The sequence below is a fragment of the Plectropomus leopardus genome, chromosome 23 (assembly GCF_008729295.1).
Source record: "Plectropomus leopardus isolate mb chromosome 23, YSFRI_Pleo_2.0, whole genome shotgun sequence".
Classification (NCBI taxonomy): domain Eukaryota; kingdom Metazoa; phylum Chordata; class Actinopteri; order Perciformes; family Serranidae; genus Plectropomus; species Plectropomus leopardus.
The window spans coordinates 4849098-4867452 of record NC_056485.1 but is presented as its reverse complement, the minus strand read 5'-3'; the positions used below and the strand labels follow the sequence as shown (position 1 = coordinate 4867452).

The following is an 18355-nucleotide window of genomic DNA, read 5'->3' as shown; positions in this document are numbered from 1 at the left end:
TGTGACACACACTCAGTGAACTTGTACTTTGTTGCAGTGATTTTGCTTGTTAAGACTGATGATGCAGACATAAGTATGATTATACAATTCATTTAGGGCATGTTAATATCCATTTGTGGCAAACTGTGGCTGTGCACATTTATACCATGGCTACATAAATGGCTGACAAAAATGTGTTTAAATACTTTACATCATACATATTCATTGAGCCAAACCCTCCTCATCTATAATCAATTAAGAATTAATAGTGCAACTGTTTTTGCTTCTTGTATTATCAATGCAAATGTCCCAGGAAGTGTTGTGAATATTTACCAGTCCCTTAAAAAAGCCTGGGAGGTTTACACACATGTCATTAATATTCACTTTTCAGCTTTGAGAGCTACTGCAGCGTCTCGCTGGGAACTGATCATGACCTACAATTACTTAACAAGCAAAAAGCTTAACATGTGCATCAGCCGGAGCTGTCTATCAACAACCAAAGTTATTTTCAATACTGTCAAAGTCAGCGTAGTTCCAGACACATGGCGTTTAACCTTGCCGAAATAGCCTCTGCTTCTCCTGTCGGTTTAATTAATCTCACTTTAGTTTCCACCGGACTCATCAACACATGAGTCACAATATTATCACAAGACTCAATGAAACCACATTCAAGCCGAACAATAAATTGACATGATCTTCCTCTGTCAACACACATATCTCCTCACAGTGCTGCCGTGCAGAGTTCACAGGTGTGTGCACACAGTCGATTAGTGTCTGCAGAAGTGGACATTTCGCTGCTGACTGTGACTGCAATCACCTCCTCAGACCCACAGTCATGCTGTCAGTGTTTGTATATGTGTGTTTGTGAGTGTGTTAAAGAGAAAACTAGTTGCCTTGCAGTTGTATGCCTCCATGACGCAGTTAAGTTGCAGTTATAGGTTACATCCATGTCTATGTTTAGTCATAATAGTCAAAATGCTTCAAATCTCGCTGCAAAGAAGCTACAAATTCTAAAGCATGAATGCCTCATATACATTTTTAGCCTGGCAGCAAAGAAATTCTATATTTCAACACAGATTCTAATCAGTTCAACCTTGTGTCAAAGTGGATATTTGTGCCAATTAGTTAATTATTGAGTCCATTTGGAAGTTTTTTGCCAAGAAAATTCTCTCAAGGCATTCTCGAAATACTGTGTTCACAAGAATCGGACGTATGGATATTAAGAAAAGATACTGCCGGCAGAGAGGTATAACAAGATTGGGTTTCTAAAGGGATTCACCTATCTGTGAAGGAGCACTTGAGGGTTCCACAGTTAAAGTTGTGTTTCGGATCTGCTTCATGGTAGGAAAATAAATTTAATTTCTATGTTCAGATATTAAATGTTTATCTCCACAGTTTTTATGCTCTCTTTTTATTGGGAGAATGGATCCCATAAAGGTTTCTAACTATTGCTCTTTGCAGCTGATTTAAGGATATTTCCTCTATGAAACCCTATCGAGGTGATACATCAGTCTGTATGGAGCAGCAACAGCAGGGTGTTTTGTGGGAATAAAAAGAAAAGGAGTGTGTAATAGCCATGTGCAGTTATAGTCAAACATATATCCACCATCAAAGAATTTACACTGCTGTGACCAAAAGAAAATCCAGGCAGATCAACAGGAAATCAAGAGCAACAGCGTGATCACTGGAGGAATTCAGGCCACAGAAAACAAAGTGTCTTCTAATAAAAAGAAAGCCTCATGCGGTGATGCTTCTTATCTCCTGTTTGCAGCGTGCTTTCACAGCATCATATACATCAACAAAAAGGGCCAAATGTAATCGAGTTAGGGAATAAATAGTCAATTTTAAGGTCATGAGAGTGAAAGTGTACAGATGTGTGTGTGTGTGTGATGGCGTGTGGTAATGCATGCGATAGGCCCTGGGCAGTACCCTGCACCAGCTGTTGGTAATAAGCTGTGGCTGTTAATGAACGCTCCCTCTAAGCTGAGGAGCTACAGGGCACCGGGGCCCATCTACAGCAGCGGCCTGGCCCTATACTTAGCAAACACCCCTGCTGCTCCCATAATAAAACCACATTACTCTGCCCTTTCTTTTCTTGCCCCTTTTTTCCCTCTTCTCTTCCCCCTCATGGAGTCAAATCAACTTAATCGATCTGCAATGAGCCTGCCGAGCACTCTAATGAAGTTCAGCCTCGGGCTTGCCAAAAACGCCAAGGGACATTGCATGCATCAATGCAAGACAGGAAATTTGAACAGAGATAGTACATCTTTGTGCCACTTAAAAGAAAAAATTCAACACCTTTTTATGTAGACTTCTCACCAGTGTTGATGGTAGCAAGCAATGAAATCCTTAGTGTGCTTTACTGACAGAGGAAGCAGAGAGCAGTAGCTGCGCAATCTTTCTTTTCTTCCTCCTTTCAGTGTCTTCATTTGACGTTAGTGATGTAGTCGTGAGGAAGAACTACATGCTATTAAACTTGGATAGGGGCCGCTCAAAAACGCTTAACTATTTCCTTCACAAACTTGTTACGTTTCCAACAGAGGAACTAGCATCCTAAAATATGAGTGCATTTTACTGTGTTTTTTTTTGTTTTTTTGTTTTGGGTTATTTTTTAACTGTGTTTCGGCCTACTCAGATTTATTCATTTCAAGCCAGAGTATATACAGTGGACAATATACAACTATACAACTTGCATGTAGTGCACAGCACGCACCACCAGTGCTTAGGCTCCTATCTCAACTGGTGGAACAGGCAGCTGAGCTAAGAGACACAGCAGCATCTACCGGTGGAGAGAGAAGTTACAGGACTGTAAACGGCCAGCCAGCAACGGCATGGAGAATGACGGCATGTTTTTTCAATCAAATTTGGTGAATTAAGGATTTATTTTGACCAAACCAGAGCTGGTGATTGTTGGGACAATGGACTTACTAACTCGACTACTGACAAGAGTAACCTAGACTGTTTCATTCTCTTTGGAATGCGGCACGCTTTTACTGTCATATACCATTTACTTCAGGACATTTTTAAGGAAGGTATGAGGGTATAAAAAATTAGATACTGCCTGAGCCTAATTTATATTCTGTGTAATGCGTGCATGTTGTGCTGCGTCACGTGTCCATGTTGCAGGCTGCATGTTTTCACTGGGCATCAGTAGTTGGGCCAAATGCTGGTAATCCTGGTGCATAAGCATTGCCCTGAGAACTCCACTTTCCCAGTCAATATAGCACACACTGAAGAATTTATCATTTCAATTTCCAATCAACACTGACTGGACACCAACATAAAGGGTTGCAACATTCTTCTTATAAACAAAGGCGTGATGAGCACACTGCATGCACAAAAACAACTCACACGCCAGGCTCACCTCCCTGACATGCTTTGTTCTCCCTGAACCTTTCATCTCTGTATACTGTTTTTTCCCCCACCATCCGTCTTTTAGTTCACACTCCTAAACTCTTTCCCAGGAGATGCAGGTTTTCCTCACAGTGTACAGTATGTCACACACTATTGTGAGTTAGAGAATCTTCAAATTTAGGCACCTTTGCCATAAAATCAAGGTTTTAAAGCTTGCATTACTTTAACAAGTCTGTAGTTACTCCCTTGTGTTTCAAGAAACTGGATTTAAATTTCCGCTAATTAGTAAATACAGGAAGTAAGTCTCCTCTTTGCTGTGATCTCTGAATAAGATGGGAAGATTAAGTCATGTTTTTCTTTTTTGAGTGAAGGAAATCAAACCTGAATGTTGGTGGTCTGTGCAACTTCTCTTTGATTTGAGGATTAGAGCTATGGACTGTTCATTGCTGTCTTAACAATTACTCTGAGGCTAATGGAAGCGGACGCCGTTAATCTTCACATGCTGGAACCAATGTAGATCTAGCAGCGCTCTCCATCTCTTATTCTGGGTGTGTAGCCTCACACGGCTCAGCTGAATACACGAAGCCCAACAATCACACACTATCGACACGCCATCATTTATAACAAGCCGACGCCATTTCTCAGCAGTCAAGATATTACGGTTTAATTTATTCGTTTGAGACAAGACAAGGATAAAATATAACAGCAGTAGGTTTGAGTGATTGCCATGTCAGGGATTTCTCCAGCCTTCAAAAAAAAGGCAGAAAGTCAGCAGAGCAGTTACACAGTCACTGTCAGCAACATTAACGTTCTACAAGTCAGGATTTATTGCCATTAGTGTTAATGATGTTTTTCTAAGCCTCACCATAGTCACGCTGAATACAGAGCAAGGCCTTTATGGTTTTATAAACTGGGGAAAACAAACATGCAATTCCTTTTGCACCTTGTTTTTACATCTGTCCTAAAATCCTGAGTGATGGTGCTGTGTTCTCACAACCCAGTTGCAAGAAATAATGTTACTCTAAACCCCAGTTACATGACACAGCATTACTATGAATACAAATATAATAGAATAATATAATTAGAATAATATGTATCTCTATATAAAAAAAACAAGTGCTTTTAGGCCACGTTTAGATATGAGCAGCCCTAAAGCAGAAAAGTCTTTCCTTTGTGTTTTTAAAAAAATCTGGGCATTGCCAGTTGACAAGGTGACAAAAGGCATTTTTTTTTTATTTTTTTTTTTTTATATTACACTCACATTATCATTACACAATGGCATCGGCAGGAAATCCAGCAGTGTTTCTGCAGAAAACTGCTTTTCATGGCACTACCAAAGCAGAAAATGCAGCGATACGCAGCAATGTCATGTTAAACACAACCATTTTTGATGTTCGTTGGCCTCAAACAGTGGTCTGCAGCTTGACAGGCTCCCCGCGTAGATATCACGCTACCCATCATCCCCTCCTGCTCCAAATGACACAGTCAGCTCATGTACTACATCACATTAAAAAGATTAACATGATAAGTATGAACCCTGCAAATGTATTTGTCGTTTGCATGAATATCATGATGGCAATGGCCTGCATACCTTAAATCCAAACCCCCAACCCATAAACTGCATAGCAACAATAAAGACATACTAAGAAATCTAAAAAGGAGGAAGCAGGATCAAAGAATAACAACCCTGTCAAAACAGCCTGTTGGGATATTCGTGCGTGGGAGAGAAGTAAAACAAGGTGTCCACTGACAGTTTTAAAAGAATGCTCATGCAACGAGAAAGAGACATCTCTCCATCATTTGCAAATGCAATCCAGCTAATCAGGATGTAGACTGACTGTGAGATGCATATCAATGCCACAGAAAAGGCTGTTTAAATAGAGCAGTAGGGACGCAAATTATTATCACCCCTCAATGCCTGTCTCTCATTTTCCAATCTATATATCCACGTATCCTTGCACATCTCCTGGTCCATGTTTCCGCTACTTAAGCCACCGTTGTGTTAAGACACAGTGGAGCATAAAAATGCATAAATGGTGCCTCAAATGGAGCAAATGAGTGGCCATTTAATTGTAGTGAGTTAAACTGGTTCCCTGTGGTAGAGGACGAGAGCCGGATGCCTTGAGTACTAATTATCTCAGGTAGCTATCTCATTACCGTCCTGCTCTAGTATGTAAATGTGGCCACAGGCTCAAGAGTTATATAGTAGATCAGCCATTTTGTTGTGCTCGTTGTTTTTAGGCCGTGCTGTTTATCACTAGGTGGGGAAAATGACTTAAGCACCGGTTGCGTTTCCATGGAAAACAGAGCAGTTTTATTGTCTTGGTTTCCACATTTGTGGCTGATGTTTAAGACCTGTTCAATTAAGTAGCCAGGCCACGGCTATCACACAGAACATTGCCCCAGTGTGTGTCATTTTAATGATCAAGGTGATGGAAGAAATTCATAAATTTGCACAGTTATGAAGCGTTTCAATGTTCACAGTGGGGCTGTTCCTTCATGCCTGTATTAGCTCACCATAATGAATTTCCCCAACTGTGAATAAATACACAATTCTCAGGGTTTATACACATCTTTTCCAATTAATGCCTTTGGAAATGCCTGTTCCATGACTCTGAGGCAAATTTTAAAGACCATGCATTGTCTGAAACAACCATCAGTACTCCTTATTGTCCCTTTTATTGCAATGTAAACCTTCTTAAAATAAATGTTTTAAAAGAAAGAAAAAAAAGAAAAAATCATTCCGAACAAGATTAGAACTGAATATTTAAATCTAACTAAGGGACTATTTGTTATTTATGAGAGGGGATGAGGTGGTGTAAAAATGAAGCATGTCACTTTTTAAGCACTGGGGAGGGAGCTGTGTTTTTATTTTGGCTTTGGAGAGGGGGATACAACTTTAAATGGCTCTACTTTGTTTTAATTAATGCCATTATTTTTCATTATTTTTGTAGGAATTAAAACATCTCAAGGCGCGTTTTCTTTTTTTGTGCTTTTTTTCTTTAATTTCTTTCTCTGAATATTGTTGGTGACTTTTAAAGAAGATATGCATATTTTCTATAAACATCACCAAAAATGAAACCATTTGTCATAGCCAGAAACTTTAAAAACAGAAATTACTGTTGGATTTTCAAATTTCAGACAGACCCTGACAACATCATGTGTCATTAAACAGATTTGTAAAACAAAGTTTAATGACTTTTCCAAATCTTTTAGCATATATATTTGGTTTAAAAAAAATCCAAGCCAGGAAATTGCTTTTTGCAAATTCCATGACTTTTTCAGATTTTTCACAAACGTGCAAAGCCTGAAATGCTAGACTTTGGGAGATGTATGGCTTAATTTAAAAAGAAACTGCCCTAGGTTTTGTCACATTTTCTGAGGATCTGTCAGACTACTGAATATTATAGACAAGGAGTGTAGAGAAAACTATGTGTTCTACTAAGTGCCAACCCCCACCAAACACTGAGCCTGAATCCCTTATTTCCACATCCTAATTGTAGATGTGTGGTTCACTGAGCATCCTCAGTACCATGTGTGGTGAGCAGGCCAATCCCACTGCAGCTTGAAGAGGCTTCTGCTGGCTCTGACTAGCCTGAGGTTGGCATTCAAGGGAGGGAGAGAGAAAAAAGGGAAAGAGAGATGCTAATCATCTGAGCCGGGGAGAACAAGGCATGAGAGAGACAGACAGAGAGATGTGCACAGAAAGATGTCTCTGCCTCTGCCAGTGCCAGTTTTTGGAGTCAGAATGAAACTCAGCGGTGGGATAAGGATCTGTGTTTGTAGTGTGCCTGCCTGCCTCTACATCTAAGGGACAACAATTACCTCTGCCACTACCCGCCTCATAAACCTGGCAGTGAATGGGAAAAGAAAACTTGACTGTCTAGAAAAACAACATTAACTTCCAGCGATGACATATTTTGCAACATTGGTTGACAATTTTTTTTGACTAGTGTGGAGCTGGATGTGACATTTGGACTCACTCTAGGGAATGATGTAAGTGTGTGAGATTTAGCTAAATGTTACACTACTTATCCTCTTTTAAAGAGACTATTGCATAATGGTTAGACCAATAACAGAGATGGTCCTGCAATCGTATGCTGTTATAGACTGACTCACTGCAAAATATGACTTTAAACAGCCAATAAATAAGAATCTAATAGCAGTCATTCTGAATTTCCTTTAAATAAAAAAACAATGTATGCGTCTGACTCCAAACTAATATAGTGTAAATGTATTGTTAAAGGCTTGTGGATTCTTTTTTCTATGGTAAAAAATGCACACATGCTAGTACCATGTTGAATTTGCAGACTGACACAGCTTGTATCTCAAAAGCAAAACTGAATTATCTCCCTCCTCTTTGCCCACTGGTCTTAATAAAGATGAAACTCAATTTGCACTGCCCCCCCAGATCAAATTTTAATTAGTTTTTTCATTCATCCCTCTCTGGATCTTGATTCTTGCGGGGTGGTGAGGAATGGGTGTGGTATTTGTCCTCACTCTCCACCGCACCCCGGGGGTGAACATGTCCCTAACCAAACCTTCAGTCCCTGCCTGCTTCCCAAGCTGTCGCAGACAGACAAAATGCCACATTAGTATTCAGACGACATCAGACCTCTTGGACAAACCCTCACCGGACAAAGCTAGACAAGCACACAAAAAACTATTTATATAAGGATCAGGAGCTTGAGTTATCAGCACAGGGGAAAATATGCACCGGGGGACTGGTTAAAAACTTTTCTTTATCACGACTGCATGTATTTCTCATTGCATGCTGCACATTCTGCTGATTGCTATAGCACGTTCATAATGCATAGAAGGTATTGCGGCGAGACAAAGCTAATTATTAGGAGGCGAGCGATAACACTGACACATCACTAAAGCAGGAGTAGGATGCTGCAAAGTGCTGTGAGCGAGACTTTTAAACTCTACCAATCTCATTTTCTCGCTGTTTGTGCGAGGTGTTGATACGTCCCATTAGTCTGTCCATCTCTGCTCTCATCCCACTATTACAATCCCATCCTTCGCCCACCCCCACCGGTTCTAAATGATATGCTGATAGAAAGCTAGCGTACTGTGACATGTCAGCATATTTACAGATAAAGGTTTTTAATAAATGCCTTAATGGTCCAGAGCACTGTTGGCGTGATACACAACAACATGGAGGATATAATGGAATTTGCCCATAACTTTGCATTTTCCTCTCATAAGTTACTTCAACAGAAAGGTCGTTTTTGGAATTTAGTGCAACGTGGAGGAGCTAGCTAAAGAAAAGTGAGCCGTTAATACTAGTGAGGATATGCACTGTACGTCTCAATTGCCACCAACAGTCCCATTCAAACATGGGAAGCACTCAGCCACACAGATTGGAAGTCTGATAGGCACAGCGTTAAAATCCACCTGAGGCAGATGAACACTGTATAACCCCGTACACAGCTGAAATCCATACCTCTAAATGTGATTCACTGCATCTTAGCCACTACATGAGTCACTTTCACAAACTTCATGAACTTGAAAATGACACAGAGACAACTCATTGAATCTTGGATCCTGATAGAGAAGTCAGTGCAGCGGAACAACATTGTACAATACAATGTTATGCAAACAGAATTGTCCCCAAACTGGCTAGTCACTGCTGAAACCTTGAAAATTTGCATTTACATTGGAAAATAATGCAGTTTATGAGATTTGCAAGGTAAGAGCTAAGAGTTTTGTCTTCACACGGTAAATATTTGGAAAATTCCCCCTTTAGTATACCGTATAAACAAATGAAAGGTAATGTAGTAGACAATATCAAATAGCGGGTAATGCATAGAGAATGAAAATGACAGATGGGGAAAACGGCACAGAATGCTCTGCAGTTTCATTGTTCATTTTATACATGTAAGGATTCATGCTACATATTGGGTCTACAATGCCAGAGTGGTTTCATTGACTTAAGTAACTAAACCCCCACTTTCGTGTGAGTGCCTCCTCCCGGAATGTAAAAAATAGTCTCAAAAACAGGCAGGGCTGGGAGGAGGGCTACAATAAGCCCAGTCAATCGTGCTGCCCTCTCCATCCACAGCACCTCCCTCCTACCCCCACAAACACAATTTGAGTAAGCGAATCCAGAAAGGTGGTTCACAGGGGGTTTTGTTGATGATGATAGAAGGTCCTGCTACTGGGATAGACCGATAGCAAAATTGTTCAATTTCAACCTTTGGAAAGCACTCACTATGCATATTTATACACAATATGTAGAATTCCAGTACTTCGTACTCAAATGTCAAGAGTTCGACCTGAATCAATCAACAACACTACTAAATATCCATATATATTGCTTTTCAAATGAAAAAAGTGGTTTGGGGGTTTAGTTACTCTTTAAAAAGGGCAGCATCTACACAACCCAGTACAATAGGTGGTGGTACACCTTTAAAGTTGGTTTGTGAGCCGCTAATAATCACAAATAATCAGAGGAAGAACAAGCACGGCACGCTGACTAGAGAGCAAAACATGTCATCACAAGTGTCAACGTCTTCCACAGGTTCAAAGGAAGACAACACAATTTCACTGATGGTCTGATCTAGGACTCCCCATCAGATCAACAAACTTCCTGCTGTCAAAAAACAGGCAAGCTGCAACACTGAAGGACTGTGTCCAGAGCTGCTGTCCTCCGAGCAAATGATCAGTGTCTACCCAGCAAACTCACACCCAAAACACTTCACTCTGTCATCAAACTCATTAATAACTGTAATGTAACGCTAGCCGTGTGTGTGGGCTACCCTATCGCTGTGTGTGTGCGGAAGCATTTAATTTAAATTCTAAGGCAAAATGTTATATAAAATTCAAAATATGATTGGGAGGTTTATTGATACACTTCACTAACAAAAAAAAAAGAATGTTTGAAGAGTCTGAATTTTTCTTTGTTTTTGTTGTGTTAACAAGTTTATGCACCCTCAGGTGTGCATGAACTACAGGTTATAAACTTATTTTTAAAATGAAAATATATGAAGTTATCAATTACTATCTCAGTATTGGGAATGAGAAGCAGGCACTTCTTGGTTATCACATCAACTGAAAAAATGCCACCTCATGCCTCCCTATACACACCAGCTGAAATTAAAAGAGATAATTCATTGCGGATGTCCGTAACCTTTGGCAGAGGGGTGATTGAGTGCATGTAAAAAAACGCGCATAGGTGGCAGAAAGTACAGAAAATAGTTGACTTACCGACTTGAGATGAGTCACCTGCAGAGAAAGAAAAAGAGAGAGAAAAAGAAAAGATGGATCAGTTCAAAGAGCAAAGCAAAATGTCACTCGAGTGCACCTGTTCGCCAAAAGATAGTTATGACAAAATGGGGGTATAATAGCACTGGGAGAGAAAGAAAAGTCAGGCTGCAATTAGCATTAGATGTCTACCAGAGTGCTATTCCACACGAGCCTCAGCAGAGCTGCTAATTGAGATGGTGGAGGAAAACAACTACGGGGTATTTTCAGAAGGCAGCATTCATATTTTCTTTATAAAACAAGTCTTAAAGGTCATAAGAGGACCTCTCCGGCAACAGCTAACTTCTTGACATTCACATTCTCTCTACTCTGCAAATAACTCCTCCTAGGACTCAAACTCATTAAAAAAAACACTGTGTTGTTGGGTTCTCTAAAATAATATTCTCCTTAACTGCATTTACCATGTATTTGTGACTTTTAAAACACAGAATTATCTAATTAAGCAAGTCAAAAGCAACCTAGAGGAATAATATAGCAAATTAAAGGCAAAAAGAGGCCAATTACAGAACCCAGATTTCGACAATTTAGTGGCAAAAATACACAGAATAATCAAGAAATAGTTACTAAATGCAGATTGGGCCTAGGATTCTGCCTGACATGACAAATCCACATGTGATGGCTCTTATTTGTCAGTCAAACAGCGTGATAGATTGAAAAAGAGGATATAAGCTGTATGGAGGATTGGCAAGTTACGAAGACACTCAAAGGACCTCCCAATACCTCCCAACACTGCTTAATAAAAAGGGAACATCGTCTGGCTCATGCTCCCTTTGGATTCCTTCCAGTGTTCAATAGATGATTCAAACATTAAAAAAACTTTTAATAAAAATGCATGATTCTCATCTGCAATATTGATCCATGCTGTAGGGTCAAATTCCTAATTAAAGATTGGAGCTGTTGGCAGGTGTTACGTATTGAAGCAAATATACATTAGGTGTTAAGATCAATTCGGGGCGGAGGTGCATCCAATTAAGTTGTGAGAAGCAAAACTTATTTTTCAGCAAAGTTGAAACACACACAAGGGAAAAAATCTGCACCTGCTGCACAAATTGGAGATGTATAACACTTAGACCCTTGTTAGTGACCTGTTGAAAACTATATTAGTTGCACAGTTTTCCAGGAGATGCAGTCCTTATTTTCTGTTCTAAAACACTGTTTGTGATGTGTGAACAAGACAGAATATGGCAATACCTGACTGATTAAGGAAAACAAATGTCATTTCTTTTGTTTCTGGCACATGCAATTTGCATCCAAGTGTCCAAATGTGGCTATTTTCACCAGGGTGTCCTGGATGTCCTCGTAAAGTCGAAATATGGCATTCACACGAACTGGTCTATTGAACTATTCTGCTGAAATGTATGTACACAGTGTGCATTCAACAGCTTAACAAATCTAAAACATGAAAATAAAAGTAAACAAAGGCTGAAAAGAGTATGCCAACTTTGACTCACAATGGACACAAACCTCCTGTGTGAAAGTCCTGTGCTTCCCTCATTCATCCATCACATCTTACTAACTCAATGGACTGTGACTATGTCACCTGACTTTCTGGTGGTACATTTGTTATTTTTTTTCACATAGATCTATCTCTTTAATCCCAGAGAGGATTCCAATTTGGCTATTATTAGTCCTGATTATGGCTTGTTTGCTCTTATTCTGACAACTGAGCCACACTACCTGCATGAGCAGCACCTCGCTGAACTGCTAGAACTACTGTATTTCCACAGTTAAAAGCTGATACTACAAATATTTGCAAATGCTTCACAATAAAAACGCATTTTGTCTGCCACACAGAAACATTGCCAGAAGGCTTTTATTTTGAAGCAGAAACAGGAGGTGTTATGGATGGAGTTATGGATATTTTTTTCATGTCTGAGTGATCTAGACATTGAAATTATAGTGAAAAGTGGCAATATGTCAATATAAATGAACCCCCCCCAAAATATTTCCACTGTCTATTTTTTGATGAAAACTGCAAGTCACACAGAAAAAACAGGCGAGACTCCTTTTATCTCAATATTTTGCATCTAAGCCATTCTGCTCACACTTGCAGTGTGCCTGCTCTAGTCTGTTAATATAGGCACTGAGAAAAAAAAGTACAAAAGGTTCGGCAATGCACACGCTGCAGCGTGTCCCGGGCGTAACTGTGTAACTGACCTCAATGCTTCAATATAATGAGTAGTCAATCGCAATAGTAGGATCCATAATAACGCGTCATAAGTATGACCGAATAGCTGCAATGTGAATATTCCTACCTGTGTGCAAATACACTTTCTTTTTTTTTTTTTGAAACAAAAAACAAAAGTGACATTGTAATAAGTGTAACCTTACATTACTGGTTAGATAATGAATGACTCAAATTTAATAATGCTATTTTCAATGCACGGATTAGAAAATACTCTCTCATTAAAGAGAGGGAAAAATATTAATTTTTTAATGTTTTAATGGCTCTGTGTATTAAAAAAATAGAAGTTCAGGAGCTCTCTCAAATTCACAATGTCAGGAACAGGGTAATTTACACCTTTGCCAACTGAGCTGATGGTTAGAGTTCCCTTACAGCATATTTTTGCCAGCCATGAACAAAGTGGCCCAGGATCGGCATTCGTCTTCACTGGCAAGATGGTTACAATTCCATGTCCAAGGTGAAAAGAAGCCTCTTCAGTCCCAACACACGGAGCAGAGTCAAGAATCTCAGCCAGAGCAGATGGAGCGCAGGGCGCTTTGCCTCGCAGTGCTGACATTGTTCTTCATCTACAGTCCAAGCACAAGAGCTGAGACAGAGCTTGAATGTCCACAGTGGTGGATGAAGGCAGAGGAAGAAAAGGTGCCAGAGAAATGAACACAATCAATAGGTCTGAGTCTCCCAGGCCTTGTTTGTTAATATCTTGGATTTTTGACAAGAATGTCTCCGGCTCCCGAGTGGTATCAGCTGCCCCTGCTTGCTCCGACTTCAACAAACATGCTCAAACACATGGGGGTAGAACCGATGACGGCGGCGAGCAGTGTGTGTGTGTGACTGAGACAAGAAGGCAAAGATAACAAATTAAGAGATAGTTGGTCAAACATAGCTCATCTATCAAGCCTTTCCACTTTTCCTGAGGCTACAGCGAGCACGCCAAAGGAGACAAAGATGTACAAAGCAGCACAGACACTCCCATGTGATATCATATCATGTCAGCTGTGTACAAATATAAAGTTATGGTAGCTGCCATCTTTACAGTGTGGGATGCAGAAGGGTGACCATATTTTATTGATGATATATCACTCTGGAGGGCTGATAGGACCAAGGGGCAGAGCTATAAAGTCTCTAGTGACCCGCATAGTATAGTAAATAACCCACCAGCTGGATGCCATCAACAGTTTCTGGGGGTGCTCCGTATTTCATAAAGGAAACATAAAGGCCAAGGCTGGTGGGCTTTTGTTAGCCGAGCTACTATTTTTTTCACACCCTCTACACTGTATGATACCCCTCATTACACCGAACAATGCATGTAACTTTTTGTGACCATGGTGCCATCACTGGAAAATCAAGCCATTTTCTTTTTTCTGCGACTCAGTCTCAGAGCCAAGAAGTAGTGACCCCTGTCTGCTGTCGATTTACTCTCCATCTCTTACCACACTCTCCACACCTCTCTTTCTATCTCTCTCTCTCAGCACGCTTAACTGTCAACCCTTCTCACCCCATACGCTGAAAGAGAGGAGTGTGGAGAGAACACGACACACATGAATGAGTGAGACGCCGAGCACCGACACACACACACACACACACACACGCACACACACACAAGGAAAAGAACAATACAAGGACACATAGGGACAAACTGTGGATGTCCACAGTTCAGGTTAAAAAAATAAATAAGAAACAGACACACAGAAGCATATGAGCAAAATAGCAGCCAGATTTGGTTTAGCACACTGTTATGAATTGTACCCAGCTTATCGTTATGTGTTTTGTATACAAAACTTAAGTAACTCAGTTATACTTAGATTATTTTATTTTTATTTTATTATTATTTTTATTATTTTATTATCTAAACTAATAGGCTACAACTGAATTAGAATCAAGTTTTTTGACTAGAAAAGCTTATTTGTTTTGAATCATTATAAATTCACCCCAACTTGTTTTCTCAAATTCAGTCCATTTAAAAAAAAAAAAAAGCTGTTTTTAAGTTGAAACCACTAGTTTCTTTTTTACAGTGTATAATTTTGTTATTAGATCATTAGCAGGCAAGAAACTGTTGTAAAAAAACAGTTCATCTTGTTTTTATGTACCTAGCTGCAGTAGTGAGGCTATTTTTAAATAACTTGCCTTTTAAATTGATGCTAGTGTCTAATGTTAGCTAAGAGAGATAGCTTGCTGTTGGAAAATGGCTGCCACGGCCACCATAGTCCGAGTTTGCGATGACCCAATATCCAGTTTTGTTCCCAATACAACTATCAAGACCGGCCAAATTTAGTGCTTTCAAAATGACCAATTTCTATGATTTATTGAGTTATGCCGCCCCATTATAATTATTTCTGGGTTCTCATTCCTTTTGGCACTCTATCAGGGTCCTGGAACTGGTGATTCTAAAGTTTGCTTCAAAGTCCAAATACCCATGAAGAGAACGGTTTACTGAAAACAAGTATCTCAACCAAGATCATTAAAACTGAGAGTAAATCTACATGTTCGAAGCTGATTACATTGTGAAAAATGCTATCAAGAATTAGAAAATAAAAACGTACAAAAGTACAAGTTTCTGAGTTGAAACAGATTTTCCAAATTCATGAAAAAAAGAGAAACCACTGTGTTTTCTACTATGCACTTTATCTTTGCTTTGCAGCATTACTGACTTCATCCCATAAACCAACATTATTTATGCTTTCAAAGCTGTACTTCTTAAAAAGGCATAAGAGAGGTAAAGACAGAGGCAGTGGGCGTGAGGCAACATCAAGAACAACATATTAGGAATCAATGAATTCAGTCAAAAACTCCAACTGAGCACGGCTCTTACTTGAACTGTTTCACTATTAATATTTCATCTCACCACCATGTCTCCGTCTACTGACATCAAACAACAGCTGAAGCTGTTCCTGGTGCGATCTCTTGCATTGTGAATAATGGCATCAACACGGAAATAACAAAGCCGTGTGCCTACAAGAGTCTCCCCCTGTAGTGGGCAAAGTTTGAAAACAGGAAAGACGATTGTGCATTTACTGAATTCTCAAGAGACTGTGGGGGAAAATCTATACTCTCCAACAGAGGTGACAACCCAACTGTTGCAATGACTTTGTGCTCATTTTCCACAACAGCGAGCAAACAAGGAAAAACTGTTGGCATTCCGCCTTGATCAAGATCTTATTACTGGTGGATTTCACCTAATGAGATAAATGGATAAAAGCAGTATGTTACTCACTCCACTGTGCTCTTTTAAGATGTGCAAGGAATAAAGTACCATAAATCCCATGCTAGAGGTTCACCACTGACAGTAACTACCTGTGCACAGGGCTGGGAAATATGGAGAAAATCAAAGATCTATTTTTTGACAAAATATTCTGATATCAATATTGCAACAATATTTTAGGGTTGACTACTGGTGCTTTCAAGAAAAATCATTACAATGAAATGTTAGATTTTAAAAAATGACTAAAATCACGCAAATAATAGCAGAAAACCAAGACCTGAGCAGCTAGAACAGCCTGTTTAATTCAGAAGATTACATCATTTTACTGTAATGTAGCCTTTAAAATAAAATAAAAAAGACAACACTTAAATAAAATAATTTTCAAAATCTAAGATGATATCAAGATAGCTAAAAGATCAAGAGACATATTGTCCAGTCCTACCCGTGCATGGTTTAAAATATTTAAATTCTATTGGGTAACTTTATTGAAAAACAAATTAAATGCTGTTCAAGTAAAAAATGATAATCATATTACTAAATCCCCTGGGTGAAACACAAAAGTATAATATTTGTACAAATGTGGTGAAACAAAACTACTGGTGAAAGAAATTGCCTCCAGGTAGTCTTCATAGACACCTTCCTTTTGGTTAAAAAAATAAACTAATAACAGAATGGACCCCATTCCACTGAAATAAACTGGCAGTGGAGATAACATGCACATCAGGCATGAAATTAATGTTCTAATTAACTCTATTAACAAAGAAAAATGACAACAAGGATTCAAACTGAATTTCAAACAACAGCAAAGAATGTAAGTTATACAATTATCATGTGTCATCCTCTGATATGATGTCTCAGTGACTATGTTTACATGCACAAAATATTCTGTTTTAGGCCCTTATCCCGAAAAAGATAATGTTTTAAAGTCTTTCATAATCTTTAAACACATGTATTTTTCTCTTCCAACTGTTGGTTAGTTGGTTTGTGGACAGCTTGTGTCACAAAGTGTGGTATAAACTACTAAACTTTATACCAAAGTGTGGTATAAACAAATTAGATGCATATCTTGAATGCGCAGTCCATGTCCAAAGAATGCTCCTAAAAGGTCTCCATTCGAAAATGCTTTATTTGAATAAAGGCTTACTTCATAACTCATGTCAAATTCTGAATATTTTCATATTCAGTCATATAATACTGTCATATAATATTGGAATATTAGTGTGTATGTAAACAAAGCTATTGTGGCAAGTTGGGAAGTACAGAAAAATACTATTTGGAGTGTAACATGTATGTGTTTGGCCTTATAATTGGTCACTTTAAATGATTTAAACACAGCACATCCTTATTACATGAAAGTATTCAATAACAAACTAGGAACAGAGAAAAAAATGCAGAAGTAATCTACTGTTCCCAGCATTTTTCACTATGGCTTCATTCATTGTCAAATATCCAGCTGAATTAAATGACATCCTAGTCGGTATTAGATAAAACGTCATATGGATTACTAATAAGCCAGTCACTTTGGCTTTACAAAGTTCGATGTGAGGTAAAATATTCATCCAAGCAAGTGCAGAGAACACGATGTGCCGAAGCTACAGCATTTGAAGAGGGGCTTTTAATCAGTAATAGGGCAAAGAGATCAGCATGTGATATTCAGTGTCTCCATTTAATTTCCCCTCAAGATGTCACTGACAAGTAATCATCCGCTGTCTGGCCTTTACATAGCGCTCTGCGTAAAACTAACTCTCAGACATCTCTATGTGTGCGTGCTGAAGACTAAAGGGACATACACTGCTCAAATTGTTCAACATTGTTATTTCATCTGTGTCACTGTAACATCCAAGAGGTGTAGCAGATGTCCTTAATAGACACAGGGACAGGGAAAATTAGCTCAGGGTTTTCATTTGAGCCCATGAACATGAATCGCTTTGCCTTCTATAGTGAAAATGAACATGGTAATACTGGCTATCATGGGATCTTTAAAAGAACATTTGACATTCAAGGTGAAAATTCCCGCAGAGGCAGTGAAATTAATCAAGCTTTTCAGTGGTGTTATACTGTAAAGTTACCTACTGGTTTGAATGTTAAAATGTCACTCAAAAACCAAGCATGACTATAATGTGTAAGACTGATTCAAACTTTTGCTACTCTGACTTGCAAAGCAGTGCATTTGAACAGAATAAATAAATGAAGATTAATTCCTGAACGTTACTTCCCAGTCTACCTCTTTATCTCGGCTGTCTTTCTTCAACAGCGTCTCACTACTGCTCAGTCTCTGTACTTCTTTTTTCAGGTTTTTTCATTCCAAGGGATGTGCAGTGAGGCTTTGCAGTCTACAGTTCTCTGACAGGGACACAACACCTTTTTAG

At 39.1% G+C, this 18355-nt stretch overlaps 1 protein-coding gene across 1 annotated transcript in view; it reads right to left on the bottom strand.

The window, feature by feature from the left end:
- Positions 1-18355, bottom strand: part of nrxn2b (neurexin 2b) — a 742597-nt gene that overhangs the window by 565946 nt on the left and 158296 nt on the right. The window contains exon 4 of the mRNA XM_042512007.1: positions 10546-10563. Coding sequence (XP_042367941.1) covers positions 10546-10563 — 18 coding nt within the window. The remainder of the gene's footprint in view (positions 1-10545; positions 10564-18355) is intronic.